Source organism: Podarcis cretensis (assembly GCF_951804945.1).
Source record: "Podarcis cretensis genome assembly, chromosome: 2".
Lineage (NCBI taxonomy): Eukaryota > Metazoa > Chordata > Lepidosauria > Squamata > Lacertidae > Podarcis > Podarcis cretensis.
In genome coordinates, this window is record NC_137171.1 from 102,656,748 (window position 1) to 102,679,322 (window position 22,575).

At 43.9% G+C, this 22,575-nt stretch overlaps 1 protein-coding gene across 5 annotated transcripts in view; it reads left to right on the forward strand.

Annotated features, from left to right (window-relative positions):
* LOC307207325 (cadherin-related family member 3-like) overlaps positions 1 to 22,575 on the forward strand; it is a 67,363-nt gene that overhangs the window by 16,114 nt on the left and 28,674 nt on the right. Inside the window, exons 2-5 of one of the 5 annotated variants that reach the window (XM_079961095.1) lie at positions 5,653 to 5,824; positions 6,453 to 6,541; positions 14,140 to 14,240; positions 20,211 to 20,321. In XM_079961095.1, the coding sequence (XP_079817221.1) occupies positions 5,656 to 5,824; positions 6,453 to 6,541; positions 14,140 to 14,240; positions 20,211 to 20,321 (470 nt within the window). In that variant the 5' untranslated portion in view covers positions 5,653 to 5,655. Of the gene's footprint in view, positions 1 to 5,652; positions 5,825 to 6,452; positions 6,542 to 7,425; positions 7,493 to 7,520; positions 7,551 to 12,550; positions 12,728 to 14,033; positions 14,241 to 20,210; positions 20,322 to 22,575 lie in introns of those variants that run through there. The other 4 variants (XM_079961096.1, XM_079961099.1, XM_079961098.1 and 1 more) reach the window with 4 other exon arrangements.

The following is a 22,575-nucleotide window of genomic DNA, read 5'->3' on the forward strand; positions in this document are numbered from 1 at the left end:
TGGAGCTCTGTGAGGGGCAAACTACAGTTCCCAGGATTCTTTGAGAGAAGTTACATGCCTTAAACTGTTTTAAATGTACGGTGTGTACACTTTAATCATAAACTCTCTTACCTGAGAGTAAGACCCATTGTAAACAGGATTTACTTCTGAGTGGACATGGTTATCATTGTGCTGCAACTGCCTTGTTTTGTTTGTTTCTAATAAAGTAATAAGTTTAATATTGGCAAATGGACTGCAATGCATTGAAAAACTGAAATAGGTTATATGATGAAAAGTGTCAAAGTGGTATATAACTTCTCTTTCAGGTCTCTCGTTACTCAGCGTAATGTCTGAAAGACCTTGGCCTTTGGCAGAAAACGCACCTGAGCATACGGTAGTAACCAACATCACCGTGGTTGTTCCTGACCACAGTTCTTTAGTTGGGGGACCAGCCATAGTTAATGCTCACCCAATAAAGCATCCCTTTGTCATTATTCCAAAGGGCACAGATCAATGGCAGGTGGGTATTTGTACTAAATGGATATAGTTAATTACATCTGATCAAAACCCCACATTGCCCACTGGAAATACTGTATACTCCTTTCATTTGTGGCAAGGGCCTGGAACTTCTTGGAAACTTCCATTCCCAGAGCTTATTTATTTACTTAAGATGTGAGGAGGAAGACGATGAAAGTGTAACAAGATCTGACAGAAGCCAAGGCTTACTGTTTGTACATGTTATTTGTGATGCTGTATTATGTTTTAGTAATGGGATGCAGGTGGCGCTGTGGGTTAAAGCCTCAGCGCCTAGGGCTTGCCGATCGAAAGGTCGGCGGTTCGAATCCCTGCGGCGGGGTGCTCTCCCGCTGCTCGGTCCCAGCGCCTGCCAACCTAGCAGTTCGAAAGCACCTCCGGGTGCAAGTAGATAAATAGGGACCGCTTACCAGCGGGAAGGTAAATGGCGTTTCCGTGTGCGACTCTGGCTCGCCAGAGCAGCGATGTCACGCTGGCCACATGACCCGGAAGTGTCTCCGGACAGCGCTGGCCCCCGGCCTCTTAAGTGAGATGGGCGCACAACCCCAGAGTCTGTCAAGACTGGCCCGTACGGGCAGGGGTACCTTTACCTTTACCTTTATTATGTTTTAGAGGGGCAAATGGGACTCATCAACCCAGGAAGGTAGCCCATCTAGGAGAAGGAAAAGTCTGAAGGAAAAGGGCCTTCTCGGTAGTGGCACCCACCCTGTGGAACACCTTCCCATCAGATGTCAAGGAAATGAACAACTATCTGGCTTTTAGAAGACATCTGAAGGGAAGTTTTTAATGTTTGATGTTTTATCGTGTTTTTAATATTCTGTTGGGTGTTGACCCAGAGTGGCTGGGAAACCCAGCCAGATGGGTGGGGTATAAATAATAATAATAATAATAATAATCCCAAATCTCCACTGCCTTGCGGCTATATTCATGGAAAGGCTTCGGGAGCAAACTCTGAGGAACAGTGCTTTCCCCCTGGGGGTACTCAAGGGTACACAGTACCAGCACTGTTTTCTAGAAGAAAAGCACTTCTGAGGAACAATCAATACCTGCTACCTTGTGGAGTATCTTTGGGAGAAGAAAGGGTTAAGGAGTAAACCCCACACAAATATGGAGTCCCTAAGGCAACCGCCTAAGGATGGCACCTTGTATGCTTCCTTCTGGCAACTCCTGTAGCCAGGCTAGTGCTAAGTGTATTGTTCTGCTTTCCTTTGGGCCGAGAGGCCGAGAGGCCTTGTCATCTGGGCAGCCCAGGACCTCCATACACACTGCCCAGGTTTGCGCCCCAGGGAGGTCACTTCAGTGATGCTAACACAGCAAAAACGGCATGGGAGGCAGTAGTTATTATGTCTTATTATGATGATATTATTATTATTGATGGTTTGTAAGATGCTCTGAGATTCATTTGAATGAAAAACAGAATAGAAATACAATAGAATAGAATAGAATAGAAATTTCAAGAGGAATGCTCAATGCAGGGCTGGCCCCACCATTGTTGTTGTTGTTTAGCCGTGTCCTCGTGTCCGACTCTTCGTGACCCCCCTGGACCAGAGCACGCCAGGCACTCCTGTCTTCCACTGCCTCCCGCAGTTTGGTCAAACTCATGCTGGTAGCTTCGAGAACACTGTCCAACCATCTCGTCCTCTGGCCCTACCATTAGATGGAGTGAATTGGCTGCCTCAGGTAGCAGATACTGAGGGGCAGGGAGTGGACAGAGCAATGTGTGCCACATGGCCTGCCCTGCACCAGGGCCAACCCAAGTCATTTTCCTGCTTGAGGCAAAGGACAAGATGGCTCTCCCTTCCCCAATTCCAAATTTGGAAGCATACCAGACTGGCAGTCAAATACAACCTATAAGCCAGAAATGGAGAATCTTTTTCATCCCAAGGGCAACCTTCCAGAACCTCTCACGGGCAACTTTCCAGTGGATGCACATCAGTGGTGGGTGTGGATTAAAGTGATCATTGTTACTATGCGATTTTCTTCATGAATTAACCCATTCATTTGAGGGGGGGAATTGTGATTAGTGGTTTATTTGCTAACTGATTCTTCTTCAACTAGTAATGTACGATGATCCATTTGTATTTTTCATTGATTTTTTTTCCTCATTCAGAAACCGCAAGCTGATTCCTCTACATGTGTTGACGAGTTGACAAACTCGACAGGTGTTTATTTGTTAGTTCATTTTAAAAATGGACTTGTCGCTTAAGGATGAATTTGTAAAGTAACAGTGGAGGAAAACAGTTGCAGTTTACCCTTGCTGCGGCTGTTGCTTTGTGTTATATATTTATTTTTCTCTGACACCTTTTATCATGCATCAACGAGCAATTGTGCTTTCCTGTATTTTGCATTATCATATCATTACCCATTGTTGAGCTCCTCTCTCCTTGCTCGTTTTACTTTACAATTATTCCTTCCACCTAGCAGGGGGATCTGGGCAGTCAGTCAAATAAAACAACAGCGATTTCGCCAGGAAACAATAGTAAGGCAACAAAATGCACTGATTGCATAGGCACATCAGTTTGAAAAGAGGCACGGAATGCTCTGCTCTATAATCTGCCAATTGCTACCTGTCAGAGCACAATTAGCTGCAGAAAATAAGCCGGGAATGTGGGGTGGTAAGCCGAACTTGGGATGGTGTTTGTGTCTGTCTCTTATTAATTTTTATGGCGGAAGTAGCACTGAGCTCAAGTAGAAAAGAACCTTGATGTACCAGTATATGCTGTTATGGTGCAGCTCCTGACTGTTGTATCATCCTTTCATTACCTGCGCAGTGTCTCCCTAGGCCCCCGAAAGCTTTCATGTTGAAGCATGGGCTTGCTGACTTCAACACTGCTTGACATTAGGTGGGCAATATCACCGTGGTTCTTTAGATGCCTTCCAAAATTTTTCTATTTCAGTAGTCCCATCCAGACACGTGATTGGGTTATGCATCTGTTCTTAAATCTGTTTCAGATGTTTAGATGTTTTCAGCAAATTTTGTATTTATTTTATTTGGAATTGTATTTCTGATTACAGATGCGTTCACCATCCCGGGCCCCTTTGGGAGGAAAAGGATGGGAGATAAATTTAATAGATACAGGAAGGGAGGGAGGGAGGGAGGGAGGGAGGGAGGAAGGAAGGAAGGAAGGAAGGAAATTCCTCCAGCAAGGGTCAGCTACTGCGCACTTGGTATAAGAATGCAAGAATGAAATAAAACCTAATTTGACTACATCTAGTTTGGAGTTTACCCCACAACAGGGTGAGCTTCCGTTGCTCGGTCCCAGCTCCTGCCCACCTAGCAGTTTGAAAGCACATCAAAGTGCAAGTAGATAAATAGGTACCATTCTGGTGGGAAGGTAAACGGCATTTTTGTGCGCTGCTCTGGTTCGCCAGAAGCGGCTTAGTCATGCTGGCCACATTACCTGGAAATACTGTCTGCGGACAAACGTTGGCTCCCTCAGCCTGTAAAGCGAGATGAGTGCCACAACCCCAGAGTCGTCCGCAACTAGACCTAACAGTCAGGGTTACCTGTACCTTAACCTTTAGTTTGGAGTTTGCAGGTGTTTGTGGATGGTAATCATAGAAAAAAGTGCAAGAAGCCTCAAAGCTTATATGCATTGCCTACCACTTGACCTTTTTCCCCATCACTAGTGCTGGATTTACGTATAAGCTAAACAAGCTATAGCTCAGGGCCCCACTCTCGTGGGGTCCCCCAAAAAGTTTAGAAGGGAAAACACCTGGATGTACATTTCCAAAATATAAGATAAAAAAACAAATAGTGTTTTGTGTTGTGTAGGCTCCTATGATGTAAGTAATGGGCCTCGCCTGCTAGCCTGCTCCCTAAAATATCACAAGTTTGCTCATTTCTGTATATAGGGTGCCTACATTCTGCATGGACTGGTTGCAGGGCAACATGTGCAAATGGCTTTAGATACCTATTAGGTCCATAAATCACCACAAGCTGCTCTTACAGGTGGTTACCAAGCAGCATACAAAAATCAGAAGCCCAACTCACTATGTTACCCTGAGGACCGGAAGCACAGATGGCAACCCATCACTCCCTCCAGGACAGGCCCACCAATTCTTGCTTTGCTTGATGCACTATTCCTCAAATCAAAGGGGCTGTAAACGGCACCCTTACCCATCACCCCCCTTTTTGTTGGTCATCCCCCTCCCCTTCTTCACGTTCTGCAACATAAAAATAGTGACAATTTGTTGTTGACAAAGGACAGCTGGACATACAAAGGGCCCCATTACCTTCAGTAGCTTAGGGCCTCATCAAACCTAAATCCGGCCCTGCCCACCAGGCATCAGAAGTGCAGCCTCCGTGTTGCTGCAGATGAAGGCACTGACAGACATATTACCTGACCATATACACACATTTAAAATAATGTAAAACATCTCTTGGGTTGCCCTGGTTGCTGATGCTTCCAAAAAGGCAGTAAAGGACCTGTTTGTGCATGCATGGATAGTGGTGGTATAGAGTAGACGAGGACTTCCTCAACCTCAGCCCTCCAGATGTTTTGAGACTACAATTCCCATCATCCCTGACCACTGGTCCTGCTAGCTAGGGAGTATGGGAGTTGTAGGCCAAAAACATCTGGAGGGCCAAGGTTGAGGAAGCCTGGAGTAGACTGTACAATTGGTAGAGCAGAGAAGAAAGTCTGGGCTCCAGGTTTTAGGTCATATAATGGCAGGGAACCTGTGGCCCTTCTGTTGTTGGATCCAGCATCCCACGGCCCTGACCACTGGCTATGCTATCTGCAGCTAAGAGTTGGCATCCCAAAAACATATTGAGGGGTTCTCTATCCCTGATACAATAGATCTCATTCCCAGAATCTCACCACACCTTTTTTTTTAAAACAGAAGATGCATCTCAGTGGTGCTTTCTTACAGAGGCACTAATGGGCATAGCCCCCTTGGTCACAGTGGGCGAGTTCATATGAATGCCTCTCAACAGTCTACAAATTAGGGCTCAGTATGACTCAGCTCTTGAGGCAGAGAAGACATAAGTGACAGCTGCTGAACTGCTAGCTTCACATCCATCTCAGTTTTGCTGAACAGGGTAAAATAAGAAAAATGCTACAAGCTGGAAATAGTAGTCTGTGTATTATTATTTTTATACTCACACTTAGTTTTCTGAATTTCTAACCTGTCCAGTTAATGACCACTGCATTACCCAAGTTGGATTTTGAAGTCACAAGTCTTTACACAATTCCCATCCTTGTGAGAGATGATAAGGGGAGTTCGGCTTCTCAGACCATCTTTGTCCAGATTGTTGATGTCAATGAACCACCTGTCTTCACTGGGCTTCTCACTCAGCCTAGCCAAGGTATGAAGCAACTACATTTTGATGGCATGATCAATGGCTGGTTTCAAAAGGTTCACACCCTCTGTTACTTCCGGGTTGCCACGGAGCACAACTCGAACACGCTCAACATGAAGCATATTCAACCCGAGGTATGACTGTATTATGTTATTGGAGTTCTGCATTGGCTTTCTCTTCCTGAGTATAGTAGTAGAGGGGAGGTCCAAGTCATGGGGTTGCTACAGAGAAGCAATCATAGCTCCACCTCAGGCAATGGTGTGTTTTGCATTGGCCCTGCCTTTCCTTTGTTCCAGGAAGAACTCTCCCAGACCTTGGTCCCTTTTGCAAATCTGTCCATAGAAGACAGACTCAGGGTCCAACCTTTGCCCCTAGGATGCCTTCTATCCATGTAGAATATCCCAAGCAGGGGTAGGAAACACTGTGTCCTCCAGATGTAACTGGACTCCAAATCCCATCAACCCTAGCTAGCATGGCCAATTCTGTTTTGATTGTTTCAGGATTTTAACATTGCCCAAGAGACAGTGTGAGGGGCAGAAATCGAAATAAATAAGCCCGTAGGTGGGAATTAAAGCTGCCAGATGATTAGATAATAATAACAAATGAATGATTCATCGACAATATTTATTTGCAGCTCCTGAAATTTATATCACAGAGGATACCCTGCAAAACACTGGAATTTTTAGAGTCACTGCCAGAGATCCTGAGGGAGCCCCTCTGAAGGTAATTCTCAATGACTCTTAGACTTCTATAGCTTAATCTACGGAAATAAGGTGGGGTCTCAAATTACTACCCCCCCCCCCATGTTCTTTAAATTGAATATAGGGGGAATGGACAAGGTTTGTTTGTCGTGTGTGACACAGACACAGAACTCTTGGCAATGTAGCACAGTGCTTAAGAATGTTGGTCTGGGACTGGGAAGACAACTCAACCATGGTCTTGGGCCAGTTGCTCTCCCTCTCTCCTTCTAACCTCCTTCACAGGATCAGTCATATGCACTGACTTGAGCTTCTTTGAGGAGAGGTGGGTTATACACGTCTTAAATAAATAAATCCCATGGGCGCGTCAAAATTGCAGACATGAACAGCAGTGATGCATATGGTGGGTTGGAGACCATGCCCTCCTGACACGGGTGTCGCAGCTCCTTAGCTGGTTGGGACTGGGGCACTGTGGGGCAGGGTAGCAGCGAGGCACACAGGGTGCTGTTGTGCCCAGGTCCTGCTCACAGGTGTCCAGGGCTGTCTTTAGCATATGTGGCGCCGGGGTGCAAAAAAACTGCCCAGCACCTCCATTTGGGGGGGGGGGGGCAGGCAAAACTTGTTGAGCTTTTTTTGGGGGGGGGGTTCAGAGTTGTTGAGCTTTTTTTGGTGGGGACACACAACTCTCTCCCATACCGCTGCAGGTGGAGACCAATCCCCACAGAGGCTTGCTCATTTGAGCAGCGTGTGTGCGCTGGGCAGGCCTCTCGATGTGCAGGAGGGCACAGCCGGCCAGCTGCCTCAGCGCCCGCAGCAGAAACTCCTGCAGCGCTCAGATGGGCTCTGCTCCACTCGGCAGCGGCTGTCGAGTGGCTTGGCTCTTCAATCCCTGGACTCCAAATCTTGGCCCCAGACTCTCGGCCTGGCACCCCTGAGAGCCCAGCGCCCGGGTGCCCCACACCCCTAGTGCCTATGGGTAAGCCAGCCCTGCACGTGTCCCAAGGGCATTGCAGGCCCACCAGGCATGAAGAAACGTAATTCCATTTTTTTAAAAAAAGTTGCTTGTGTTTCTTGCTGCTCCTTAGGCCAACGCTCCCACAGAGAGAGAGGGAGAGGGAGAGACAGGGCTGAGCAACATACTGCAATAATTGGGTGGTTTAAAGTGCAGAATGGAACTGGCGGGCCGGGGGAAAGAGAAGACACCCTGCCCTGGCTCCTGACCTGAGATTTCGCCCCTTCCGCCACATTCTCCAAAAGAAGAATTTTAGGTTCTCCCCTAAAATTTTGGGCCACATATTGTGCCTTGGCAGCCCTGCATTTTGGGTTCTACTTTACTAGGAGATTCATTTCAAAAATAAAATAAAATAATTAGTCATCTCCATGAGGAGTAATTATATAGCAAGGAACGATACTTTAGCGATACCTGTAATTAAGGAAGAGTTTGGATTTTAATTATAAACTGCCATCTTCCGTGGTTGATAATTCAGCTATGAAACAAACTTTAAACACAAGCAAGGCATTTTTCAAGGTATGGAACAGGCCATCAGCTTTATTTATGATTATAGCTTGTTCCCTTGGTTGTTTTCTTTTTAAAAAACAAAAAACCTTTGGGGAAATTCATGCTAAGTTTTTCAAATGCTAGGCTAGAATATATATATTATTAAAGAATGTATGTAATGTATTTTTAAGAATACATTATTCAAAACTGGATGTTCCGCTAATGAGCACGACTCCCTCAGGTCTACTTTTGCTCTTGTTTTATGACATTATAGCACCAGTGGGAATAGTACAACTCCAGCCCAGATTGAATGTTGTTACCTTCTTCAATGCAAAAAATAAAAATAAAGATATTCTGCCTCAGGTCATAGACCCATTCCCCTTGAACAAGCGGATCCCACATGATAGATCAGTCCTCGTGAAGTGGAATTTAGCATTGTCTTTGGGCAGCTGTGTTTTATTTCAGTGGTGTTGTTACTAGGAATGTCCATTTTGTTTTCTCCCAGTTTCTCATTTTTCAGTTCTTCACATTTCCACCTCAGTTTGAGAGCTATGTCAAGAAACAGAAATTTATTTTAAAACAAACAAACAATTTTAACAAGTGGGACCGGCAGCAAAAGGTTGCAGAGAAGTGTTCCTGTTCAATGTGCCAGCCAAACAGCCATGCCCTTTCAGAGGGTGCACCATTAGAGGGTTTCCCAATTCTGTTTTTCAGTTCTGGCTTCTGGGGTTTCATTTTGTTTACTTGCCCCCCTCAAGAGTTGTTTGCATTTCTGCAAACATCCCCAAGCATGTTGATACCTCCTGCTCGTTTCTCAGTGGCTCCATTTTGTGTTTGCTACTGGTGTAATTATCCAGTATAGCTAGTTGCATACTGTATATCAGAAGCACAGGCACCCTGTGGATTTGGGGGAGTTAAAATGTGCTGTTAAAGTGTGGATTTGTGGAGAAGGTGGCTTTTCCGAAGGATGCTGAAAAACAGAGGGTGCAAGGGCACGTTTTCCAAATGTAGGACGGTGTCAGGCTTCAAGGACTCAGCTTCCTCTGCCCCTTTGGCCGTAGACAAGCAGGACAAAGCAAAAAGAGTCGCTTACCATTTAAAGAGTCTTTAATGATCACAGCAAAAAAACAAAGCAGCCATTCTCAGAATAGCGGTGTTCCCAGTTAAGGTTTCCACCCACTTCCCCCCTAGTCACTTCCGCGCCTTGCAACCTGATCTCGCAACCACCTTGCTTTCTGGGCTGCCACCTTATCTGCTCGTCGTGACCTTGGACTGGGCAGATGTAGACTTTCAAGCAAGAAAGAGAGTCAGTTAACTCTCTCTCTCTCCCAGTTCTTCTTCTCCTCGCTGTTCACTCCTCAGTTCGTCCCAACTTTTGTCTTCAGAACTATGCCCCTCTGCAAACCACTGTTCCAAATCTATATTGTCCCACTGCTCCTGGGAAGATTCAGGATCCTGGTCAGGGGGAGGGGGAGGGGGAGGCTCCCACAATTCTTCATCAGAGCAGTACTCCTCAGCCTGGTTTCTAACAAATGGTGATAAACCACACACACTGGCTTTGCCCAGCTCGAATAACAGGCATGGAGACATAGAAAGAATAGGAAAGTACTAGCCAGTGTTGTTTCCTGGTCTTGCTGCAACCATTTCTCCTGAACATTCATACCCTCCTTAAGACTCGATCCCGGAAATTTGAGAACTACTACAGCAGAACAAAGGTGGTGGTGGTGAGTTGTAAACCATCTCCTTGGGTTTTAAAGGCCAACTGGCCACCAGGCGGCAGACTAGTTCACAATGCTGCTGACCACAGCAGAAATGCCTTAGCTAATTTTTCTGTGGAGTTTCCATTTTCAGAGATGGAGCTGTGCGCCTTTAGTGCCTCAAATGTCAATGGCCTACTAATCCACTTTAAGAAGTATGTGCACATTATTATTTTTGTTTATGTCCCTGGATGACCTTATCAAATCCCACAGCGCTGAGATAAAGCACTGGTTGTATTCAGCCAAGCCCCACACAGAGTAGACCCATTGAAACCAATGCATTTCAGTGGTTCTACTTTAGGGAAAAGACTTGTGTTGACATTTAAGCACTTTCTGCCCAGGCCCTGTTTCCAACGGCCAAATCCCAGCTATGTCCGGGAAATTCCAGACATATGGCAAGATTAGGTGGTAATACTGTATCTAAAACATAATCCAGATAATTATTTTTTTAAAATAATATTTATTTCTTTTAAAACTTACAAAAAAGAAAAAGAAGAAAAACGACAAAAAGAAAAAAAAACAAGAAAGGGGAAAAACAATACAATACAATACATAAACAATACAAAACACAACATTGACACATTGACCTAAACAAAACAAAACAAAAACAATTTAAAAACATACATCATACCATTTCAGTACTCTATCTTTCATACCCTTGTTTCATCGACCTCCTCTCACCTCCCTTTTTGTATTCCACTTCTATTAATTGTTTCAACAATTCCTTTCCATCTTTCTCTATTTTCTGTCATATAAATATCTTAACTTATTTTTACCCTTATTTTCCATTAATACTATAATACTTATTTATGCTTAACTCCTTATAACATTTCTACTAAAGCCATAAGATTTCATTCCAACATTTTTCTAACACTCAGTAATTTTACAATATTTCTATTTCTAAAAATAAACTTTAAACTTTTTCCAATCTTCTTCCACCATCTCTTCTCCCTGGTCTCGGATACTGCCAGTCATTCGTCAATTCCATATAGTCCATCAACCTGGTAATCTTCTGTCCGAGGCTCTTAACACTTTTCCAAGTCCCTTCTGCAGGTCTTCTTCATATTTATACATGCACTTTACTTTGTCTTCTACTGATCTTGTTCTTATTTTCCTTCCTTTGATACTGAAGAGCAGATCTCAGGGAAGCTCCAACCTAGCAATGCTTTTATTCCTTCTCGATAGGTCAACCAAATCTCCATGGTTAAATCTAAAATCCATAAGGTATTTCAGGACATGTTTCAAAATTCCTCCAAATCTAAAGGCCCCCACAGCTCCAATCTCCTCACGACCCAAGTCCAAATCCCAAAAGTCAGTAAATCCCTGCATGAAGGGATCTATCCAACTTTCCTTCTCCAGTCCAGTCCGATCCTCAAAATCTGACTTTTTCTAAATTCAATCATAAAAGGCCTCAACTTATAGTCCTCAATTTGCCTCTGTAGGCTGGGGCTCCCACCTGTATTACTTTAGGTTCAACAACAGCAACTTTCTCCTTCGCCTTCTCGACAATTTGCCCTGTCAAAGTAGATTCCTGTATCAGATCCTGAATAATTTCTGTATTGATGTTCACTTTTTGTCCCAAATTAGTCACTTTTTGTCCCAAGTTAGTCACTTTTTGTCCCAAGTTATCAATTTTAGTAGTCATAACATCTGTCTTCTTGTGGAGTTGTTCCAACGAGTGACTTATCTTGCATAATGCAATCACTAAAGCTTCTTCTGTCGACATTCTCAAATAGTCCAAGGTCAATCCCTGATTCTCACAGTCTCTTATCTTGCAGCTGGTTCCCCCAGCTCAGCTCTTATAACAGTTTCAAAGGCTCCCTCTAGAGGGAAACAGTTTCTATTTGTGTCAATCCTTTTAAGCACAGTTCAAACAGTAAATATAGTTTCAATTTTTAGTTACTTTTCCTCCTTTTTAAACGCAGAAGAGGACAATAGAAACAATATATTTCTCTTATTTAGCTAACTGTCAAGATACGTTCTATTCACAGCCAATGAACTTCAAAACGTCAATCTTACTGGCAGCCCCTTTCCAGGTTCAGAGCGGTGGTGATTTAATTTTCATCACTCTCTCCTGCAGGCTTGCGCGATACAAAATTTTCCCCCTCTTCTCCTGCTTCCAAGGGGGGTTTAATAGTTTTAATCGATGGAAGTTTAATCCTTTGCGGAAGACTTTCCAAGACCTTAGCTTGCAGCGTCTTTGCTTCAGTCTATTTACAAAAGGGGAAGGCGGACTTCCTGTTTAAAACCTTCCCGTTTCGGTGCCAAATTAAGACATTTATAGATCCAATTTTCCGTTCTACTCACGGGTAGTTGTTTAAAATCGAATTGTCCACAGGAAAAAGTCAGCGCTCTCCGGCAACAGCAATGCGGCTTCACTCCGTGAAAGAAGCAATCAATTCGAAGCACCGCGCCACTCACCCCACGTCGCTCCGGGTCCCCGAAACCGGGTCTCCCCACGAGTAGGGGAGGCACAAAAGGTGCCAGCCGAATCCCAGGTTCACAGGCTTCTCCCGCCTGTGATTTTTAGTGGGTCTCCGCCTTCGCCGTGGCGGCCAAACCCTGTTTCCACGGAGTAAATTCCTCCTGATCAGAGGAATTCCACCATTGCCAGAGGCGCTAACCCGGAAGTCTCCCAGATAAATTTAAGCACTTTTAAATCTCACAGATTTCAGTGAGAGGTAATTAACATGTTTGCTCTCTCATTGAAACCATTTGGATTGAAATCACTTGGATTGAAAAGTTGCTTTCAATCCTTAATGTGTCCTTAATGACTTAAAAAAATCTTCAGAGAGCATCAGCCTGTCCATCTGCTGATAAGAAAGTCAAGCCAATTGCTCTAATACAGAGGCTATTTGTGTTCTCGCTTGCTGGCTGTGATGGTTCCAAAAACTCAAGCAGGAAACTTCCTTGTTCCTTCAGCTGACTTCCAGTCTTTCTGTTGCCTAGTAACCATGTGAGTCCTTTTGTAAACAGAAGTATATCAGACTGTAACAAGCCATTAGCCACACTTTGCTTGTGCGGGCGGTGGGGAGAAAGCTTTTGTGACATAACTCTTCTCTTTTACATTAAAAGAAAGCCAATCCGTATGAATTTGCACAATGGTCTTAGGGGACAGCAGTTGGTCTTCGGCGATGGCATTGAAATAGTGGGCACAGGAGTGGCCCAAGCCATTTTGCTGCCTGGGCATTTCCCACTCCGTGCACAAAATCTGACTACGCTGGTAACTGAATCATTCTTAAGCACTGGTGATGGAACAAAGCCCCACCTCCACACCCTAGGGAAGGAATCTAGACTGCATGGCCAACATTTCTAGCCACTTTCTGCTCCTCAGAATTTTCCGCCTGAGGCAGCTACCTCACTTTGCATCATGGAAGGGCTGGCCCTGAGTGGAAACCTGGTGGAAGGGAGAGAACCTGTGGGACATGGTTATTGTTATGTACTGAAGTTCTCACCCTGGGCCAGCAGGGGGATACTGTAGATAGTTTTCACTCAGGTCCACATATGCAAATAAGGGATTGGATAGTTACAGAAAGTTGCCACTGTTGCGTTATACTGGAGCTCTATATAAGCAGGCTGGCTGAACCCTTCAGTTCAGTTCTGTTCTGGCCTGTGAATAAACAAGAGCTGTCTGAAGAATCGCTGTGTCGTCTGATATGTTCACCCACAATTTAACAGTTATCTCCAGCTATAAACTCTATAAGAAGGACAAGGAAGGATATACCGGAAGTACTCTGTATGTCAAGAAGGAAGGCATTGAGTCCAGCAAGCCAGAGACTCCTCTCAAGGGGCAGACTCCTCCACAGCATCATTGCGGGTGATGATGCTATTTGTCCCCCTGATATAAATCAGAACTGGATCTTTAGGGAGTTTACAGAAGGTTTTTTTCTTCTCTCCCCAGCAAGTCCCCCTGTGCCACATCCCACAGGCCCCCTCCCGCTACTCTCCAGAGAGGCTTATGGGAGCAGGGGAATAGAGGGGATAAGGAAGTTTCCTTCAATGAACTTCCTTCATTTGACTTACTATAGGATTTAAATCAAAATCAGAAAGTAATACAAAGAGCCGGTGATAACCAAAAGCAAACTCAGCCACCCTCCAGAAAATACAGTCAGAAAATAAATGTTGCTTTATGAGGAACGTTTGAAGGGAGAGGGGATAACAGTTCAATAGATTTATATAGGTTGTATAGAGATCTCTGCTACTATTGCTATTATCCTGTGGGTTCACTTGCATAGGGATGGACTGGGCATTCAAACACAGCAATACTTCTAATATATCAGATTATTCTTTGCTATCATTGTTTTCCAACCTCTGACATTTTGCATGAACCGTAACATTTTAAAAATTGATGCCACCCTTTCCTACTAGTTCTCTATCGAGATCTCACCGAACCTCACAGTATTCAAGATTGATGGTGCAGGGACAATTTCTACGACACAGACCTTGAGATCTGAACACAGGGAAAAGAGGTAAGCAGATATCTGTTTTGTGGTTTTATTTTGTTCAGAAGTGGAGAAAATCCCAATTGTTTTTCATTTAAAATTATTTCCCACACATGGTTGCTTGTGGGGGGAACAAACACTGCAAGAGCATCTGGAGGGAGGGAGGGAGGGAGGGAGGAAGGAAGGAAGGAAGGAAGGAAGGAAGGAAGACAGCTTTTCCTGTGACATGAGGAAGGGCAGCACAAGTTGTGATTTTTCTTTATCCACATGCTGTTCCATTTTATTATTTGTGCATTATGCATTTTTCTGGACCATACAATGAATCACAGGGCAGTGCATTTGTTGTTGTTGTTTAGTCGTTCAGTCGTGTCCGACTCTTCATGACCCCATGGACCAAAGCACTCCAGGCACTCCTGTCTTCCACTGCCTCCCGCAGTTTGGTCAGATTCATGCTGGTAGCTTCGAGAACACTGTCCAACCATCTCGTCCTCTGTCGTCCCCTTCTCCTTGTGCCCTCAATCTTTCCCAACATCAGGGTCTTTTCCAGGGAGTCTTCTCTTCTTATGAGGTGGCCAAAGTATTGGAGCCTCAGCTTCAGGATCTGTCCTTCCAGTGAGCACTCAGGGCTGATTTCCTTCAGAATGGATAGGTTTGATCTTCTTGCAGTCCATGGGACTCTCAAGTGTCTCCTCCAGCACCATAATTCAAAAGCATCAATTCTTCAGCGATCAGCCTTCTTTATGGTCCAGCTCTCACTTCCATACATCACTACTGGGAAAACCATAGCTTTAACTGTACGGACCTTTGTTGGCAAGGTGATGTCTCTGCTTTTGAAGATGCTGTCTAGGTTTGCCATCGCCTTTCTCCCAAGGAGCAGGCGTCTTTTACCGTATTTTTCGCCCTATAGGACACACTTTTTCCCCTCCAAAAATGAAGGGGAAATCTGTGTGCGTCCTATGGGGCGAATACAAGCTTTCGCTGAAGCTTGGAGAACGAGAGGGGTTGGTGCGCACCGACCCCTCTCGCTCTCCAAGCTTCAGGAAGCTATCAGCAAGCCTGGGGAGCCCACGGGAGTTCCCGCAGGGCTCCCTAGGCTGCGGATGGCAGCCTGCCACCCTGCGCACGGGGCGCCCTGAAGCGCCGGGCAGATATCCGCAGCCTGGGGAACCCTGCGGCCGCCATCCCGCTGTTCCTCGACCTGGTTTGGAGTGTGCTTCTCCCCAGCGCCAGCCCCACAAGCTCGGGCGACAGCGGGGAGGCGCAGCGCCGCCATACCACTGTTCCCCGACCTGGTTTGGTTTCCCCGACCTGGTTTTGGGGGGGAAATAAAGGAATTTTTTTTTCCTTTGTTTCCTCACCAAAAAACTAGGTGCGTCCTATGGGATGAAAAATATGGTAATTTTGTGACTGCTGTCACCATCTGCAGTGATCATGGAGCCCAAGAAAGTAAAATCTCTCACTGCCTCCATTTCTTCCCCGTCTATTTGCCAGGAGGTGATCGGTCCAATGGCCATGATCTTCGTTTTTTTGATGTTGAGCTTCAGACCATAAAATATCATAAAAACAATAAAGTAACCCTGGCATCAATTAAAACAATTCAAAACATAAAACAATGTCAACTGGGCACAATAACTGTGCTTTGCTTCCACTGGTGGAGGCAGGTGTGCCTCTGAATACCAGCTGCTGGGAATTGGTGAGAGTGGTGAGAGTCCTGTTGAACTCAGGTCCTGCTTACGGGCTTCTCTTGGGGGCATCTGGTTGGCCACTGTCAGAACAAGATGCTGAACTAGATGGTTGTCCAGAGGAGGGCAACCAAAATGGTCAAAGGCCTGGAAACGATGCCTTATGAAGAACGGCTAAGGGAGCTGGGCATGTTTAGCCTGGAGAAGAGGAGGTTAAGGGGTGATAGGATAGCCATGTTCAAATATATAAAAGGATGTCACATAGAGGAGGGAGAAAGGTTGTTTTCTGCTGCTCCAGAGAAGCGGACACGGAGCAATGGATCCAAACTACAAGAAAGAAGATTCCACCTAAACATTAGGAAGAACTTCCTGACAGTAAGAGCTGTTCGACAGTGGAATTTGCTGCCAAGGAGTGTGGTGGAGTCTCCTTCTTTGGAGGTCTTTAAGCAGTGGCTTGACAACCATATGTCAGGAGTGCTCTGATGGTGTTTCCTGCTTGGCAAGGGGTTGGACTCGATGGCCCTTGTGGTCTCTTCCAACTCTATGATTCTATGATTCTATGGACCCATGGCCTGATCAAGTAGAGGATTCCCAGTGAGAAGAGGTGGACAGTGGGTAGAAGTCTCTTTTTTAAAAAAAATAAAAATTTAGCAAGTAACTTTTTCCTCAACTCACCACTGATCCTATCATTACAACCAACTCCCACAGCATTCCTTTTTTTAAAAAAAGCTTTTATTTATACTTTTCAAGTTTATACATTTCATTAGTTTTACAATAACATTTCAAAGAATTGACTTCCTTCCCCCTCTTTCTACAGTTCCTTGAATTAATTTTTTTTAGATCTTCTGCATATCCAAATTCATTTGCTCATTTAATTATCTACTTTAAATATATACTCTTATATATTGCAGAAACTGCAGGTTATTACAGTAATCCTGCCAATGTTTTTATCTGTTTGCAAGTTATTTTTAAATATTCAATAAACCATTTCCATTCTTTTATATAAAAAAGTTTGTTATCTTGATTTCTTATTCTTCCGGCAAGTTTCGCCATTTCTGCATATTCCGTAAGTTTTTGTATCCATTCTTTCTTTGCTGGGACTTCTGCTTCTTTCCACTTTGGGGTGAGTAGCATTCTTGCTGCTGTAGTAGCATACATAAATAAATTTCTATACAATTTAGGTAGTTCTGCCCCTATAATTCCCAAAAGAAAGGCTTCTGGTTGTTGTTGTTGTTGTTGTTGTTGTTTTAAAAAAGTTATTTTGAACCTCCTTTTCAATTCATTGTATATCATAGCATTCCTGTGACTCATAAGGAGTAATATAACAACAGGTGTGTCAAATCATTACATCACCCACTTCCTGACCCTTTCAGTGTGGAAGTTCCACATCATGTGGTCATATCATGTGCATCGCCCCGCAGTTTAGTCAAGGACATAAATCAGGGGGAGTTGGGAAGGAAAACCAAGGGAACAAAAACATTTTGATTTTGATTTTTGCCCAAAGCTTAGAAGAACAGTTGATTCATGTGTGTATGCAAAAATAAATTTAAATTAGGCATTTGAAAACGACAGGATGGAAAAAACTAGTATTGCTATTAATAGAGTTCTTGCTTATTGCAGGGTTTGTTTGTTTTCGTTCATAAGCTTAAAAGACCTTTAGCTTTTAGCTCTGTATCTATCCTTTTGGTGGGATTCAGGATGTGCCTGAATTCAGAGGGGGGCGGAGGGAGTGTGGGATGGTCTAATTAATTCTAATTGCCTCAATGCTGACCTCGCCAGCCCTTGCAGGATGCAACAGGGTTATAGCTGTATGTTAATAAGGCTGAACTACATTAATTAGTCATTTCCCTCTACCTGCATATTAATACCGCCTGGTGTTGTTTAAAAATAGAAGGTGTGTCTTTTTTAATCAGGACATTTCTCACTTGGATGACTTGGAAATGCATGAACATGTCTAGGGAAAGTATGCATAACTCCCCTCTTGCTCCCTCCTCTTTGTCAAGGGGAAGAGAGACTGTTACCCAATGAGATCTGGAAAGCTCTTCATCATATTCCCAGAGAGACTGCAGAGCTTTCTGCTCAACCAGAGGGAACTTTCTGATCTAATTATTCACTTTCCAATTACAGGCACTCATTGTTTATCATTCTAGTTTTACTCCAGCAGGCTAAAGTGACAATTGAAGCCAACACTTACTGTACCTTTCAAAGCTGAAACAAAATATTGCGAGAGACAAAATTTCTACTCCGGAGAGTTTTTCGATTAGATATGATTTAACTAGCTAAGACAGACAAAGAGAAGATAGAGAAATGGTACTATACAGAAGGAGTGGAAAGTTGCCCATGGACATATTTGGCTTTCTGTGTAGGTCATTTATTTAGAGGCTGTTTCTGCTGCATTTCTACAACACAACGCCCATGTTCAAACAGTCGTATCTTCGCTTATTTGGCTTATTATTAGTAAAGAGGATGAGATTATTTCATGGGACCTGATTCAATTTTCTGGCCCTATTAGCAGAAGCCTGAGCGAGGACTTATGCTACTGCAACTGGGCTCCCCCTGCTGCTCCCAGATGCGTAGAAAGCTGATTTGAGTTTTAGCTTGTTTTAGTATTTTAAACTTTTGTATGTCTAAAATGCATACATACAAAATGTGTATGTATTTTTGTGATTTTTTTCTTTGTGATAATTTTATTGTTTACTCTCTTTCGTAAACTATTTTGAGGTTTATTCTACAAACTGTTGGAGGAAAGCAAATATACTTCCTTCTCAATATAATGATCTAGCCACTCTGCTTATGCTTGTAGTCTAAATTAACTCCAACCCTAAAAGCTGAGCCATTTTGTCTACTGTTCTCTCCAGATAAGATGTCCTCTATTTCCTCTTTCCACTCATTCTGTAAATCGTTCCTGCATGAATAAAGCCTTTGAATTCCAGAAACTGTAAATGATTATTCCAATCTAATTCACCCAAACTGCAAAGTGTGCTGACACAATCAAGTGGTGTATAAATTTTATGAGTATGAATATAACATATATAAAACCAAACCTCAGCAGATGAAATAGCGTCAGGGAAAACTAAGCGGTACTTGCGAACCACAGATGATAGAAAGCAGTAACCAGTAACTGAAAACAACTATGCAAACCATCAAATAAAAGCTCTTGGGTAAACCAGAAAACCTTCCCTTGGCCCCTGAAGTATATTGAATTCAAGAGAGTAGGTAGAGTTGCAATCAGGACAACATTCCTAGGGTAGAGTTACTCAGAAAGCTCCTTTCCTAGTGGCCACTTGCACCACCTCTGAGTACAGGAACACAGAAAGTTGCCTTATACTGAGTTACACCATTGGTTCATCTCATTCAGTATTGTCTACACTGACTGGCTATGGCTCTCCAGGTTTTCAGACAGGGATATTACCAGGCATATCTGGAGATACTAGGGATTGAGCCTGGGACCTTCTGAATGCAACACAGCTGTTTTGCCACTAAGTCATGGTCCTTTCCAAAGCAAAGGCAGGGACATAGAATGGTGGACCTTAAGCTGTTTGGCAGGTTTATATGGGAAGAAGCCTTCTGAGCACCTGACACCAATTTTTATTATTTTTATTTCTTACCTGCCCTTCCCCATAAGGTTCCAGGGTGAGTTACAACAATGCAACAAGCAATTATGAAAAGTGGTAAAGCCTTTAAAATTATAACAGCCAATGGAATCTTTCTACCCTGAATGGAACAGTATAAATTCATCAAAAGAGGTGGATCCCAAAAAACCTTAAGAGTCTTCTGGCACCTTAAAGACCAACAAGCTTATTACGGCATGAACTTTCACGCAACACAGTCCATTTCATCAACTGCACGACTTACGATCCTAAATTGGCAAGACAGAAACATGGAGGGGGGAGGGGCAGAGCAGAGAATGCAGAGAATTGAGGCCAGAGGAAATGAAATGTAAAAAGAGCAGAAAGTGACAGCTACCTGAAAGCAAAATAGTTACAGTAACCAATTAACAACACAGCAGAGTGGCCAATTAACATGGTAGTGTTGGTGCTAATGCAAACAGCCTGGCATTAGTAAACTAATTAGCACATGTAGTGTGGTTAAAAAAAAACAAAACAGCACAGCAGCAATCTTGATGTAACCCACAGGTGACATAATTGAATTGCTTGATAAAGGTCAGTTACAGAGTGTCCTGGAAGATTGATAGGTGTTCCTATTACTTTGTGGATATCCCCATTTCTGATGTCAGAGAATGGTGTTGGGGTTATTTGGGGTGGGGGGAGAGAAGGATATCACTGCGGTAGATAAATATATAATTTGTTTACAGCTATTCAGTGAAGGTGACTGTTGCTGATCCAGAAGGTCTCTCTGCGACTGGATATATCAAAGTGTTTCTTGTGGAAGTGAAGCACAGTGGGGACGTCTTTCTTAATTGCACGTAAGCATCCAAGGTAGTGCTTGGTTCTATAGGGTGTGTATTTTGTGCTTGTGCATAATTGATAGACTTTTTAAGAGACCCTTGATGGTGGAATAAAGTCTCTAGAGCTTCCTGTAGGAACATAGTAGGACTGTGGGGCTTGGCTTGGAATGTAGGAACAGCTATCCATTTTCTGCTGTCTCACCTGTAGGAACAGGTGCTCATTTCCCCCACCCCACCCTAGTCCCAGTATGGCCTCTGCTAGTCCAAATGGTTTTGCAGATTTCAGAGATGTTACTAAAACTACTATAGCCAGACTAGGGATAATAGTGGGGAAGATTATTATTATTTGCATCATGATGGCTGTTCTATGAGAGCAATGATCACATTTAGAGATCTGAACCTGGCCAAGTTTATTTACAGATCAAGATATATATTCTTAAAGGCCCAGATACAAATTTTCAGATTTTTTGAAAACAAGGCACCACTGAATCCCCTTCTGGAAGCTAAGCACGCAAACCCTAGTAAGGAGAAACAACCTCCCAAAACCCGGCCTGGTCCCCAGAAACAAGTGCCTCTAAAACTAAAAAGGAAAGACGCTCACCTGCAAGACCCGCAATTTCAAGCGAACGAAGATGAGGACCCCTTCTCTGTGGAAGAAAATACCTTAATCAGGCAATTTTGCCAATTTCCATCTCCAATACAAACTGAAATATTAGAAAGATTAGACATGCTAAGAATTAAGCTGGCTGGGAGAGATATAAATAAGGAAATCAATGTGGACGCCCACAAAAAGGACCAGACTTCCTTTAATTTGAACTCTATACAAGAACAAAACCCGGCGGCCTGTCGGCCACGTTACCTTCAGACAATGGCTGAGATTAATCTACTTTCAATCGAGGAAGCCCAGCACACCGAAGAGTACACTACACCACCTCCAATAGGGAGAACCATCCCCAAGGTGAACTCACCAGGCTCTTGGGACAAGCTGAGGTACCTAGACGAGGCAGAGTTAGGCCACAATCAGGTCCCGGAAGAACACCTACGGAAAGAGATAACATACTTCAAAGGCCCGGTGACCACTAATGTCAGTATTCAACATTTACCAGCTGAAACTATAGAACATTTGGCCAGTTTGCCATGCACGGTGAACAATGGGCCGGCTCATAAAAGAGTAATCCCTAAAAGTTCCTTGGGAAATAATTGACAAAGATCAGACCAGAGGCAAACACCAGCAGGCTCCCTATCTCCGCGGAAATTCGACACCATTAAAAACAAACAGGCTCAATCCTTACCCACAAATCAAGCAAAAGTAGTTCTTTCCCTGAAAGGTGCATCCAACCCACCCCAGAGCCTTAAAATTGTCTCCTGGAATGTTAACGGCTGGGCGACAAAGCAAATGGATCCTGAGGCAATAAACTTTATCTCTTCCTTTGACATTGTGTGCCTCCAAGAGACCTGGTCCCAACAAAGTATCGCTCTCCCAAATTATTGTTCCTTTAGCTCCTGTGCTCGCAAACTAGCTAACAGGGGTCGCCTTCAAGCTGGCCTCACCTGTCTTATCTCAACCAGCTTATCCCTCACTATCTGCGAGGAACTTAAATCTTCCCCTTACTTTCTTACTATAAAGATCCACCTTCCAAAGACCAAAAGCCCATGGTTGATAACTACAGTATATCTGCCTCCAGCAATTTATGATTCCGACCGTAATGAAAGGTGGTCTGAACTTTCGTCTTGGCTTCATGATCTTCAAACAACTAACCCAGGACTTCCTCAAATCCTCTTAGGCGACTTTAACGCAAGAATAGGTCCCAACGACGATGCTATATTATCTTCCGCAGCACTCCTGGACAATCCCCTGCAGCCCCCCTGGGGAAACAGATGCTCTCTTGATCCCATAACAAATGCGTCGGGGAGGCTGATGGCCCAATTGGCCATCAAAAATGATCTTTGCATCGCAAATGGCAACGTTACTCCCTTGTCCTCGCAGCAGTTAACGTGCATCTCTTCCCGGGGAACCAGTGTTGTCGACTACATTCTATTGACGCCGGAGCTATTCTCAATTTCTACAAAAATGGAAGTGGCTGAATATTTTGGTGGTGACCACCTTCCATTGACTTTAATGTTAAACCTAATAGAACCATTCTCAGTCCCTTAAACTATAGTTCCACAGCACAAAGCTACCCTGTATATAAAACAAAGAAATGGACAAGCCTCAGCTCCTCTCTTGCCCTGGACATACAAAGATCACTTGATATGCCTACAGTTCTTTCTG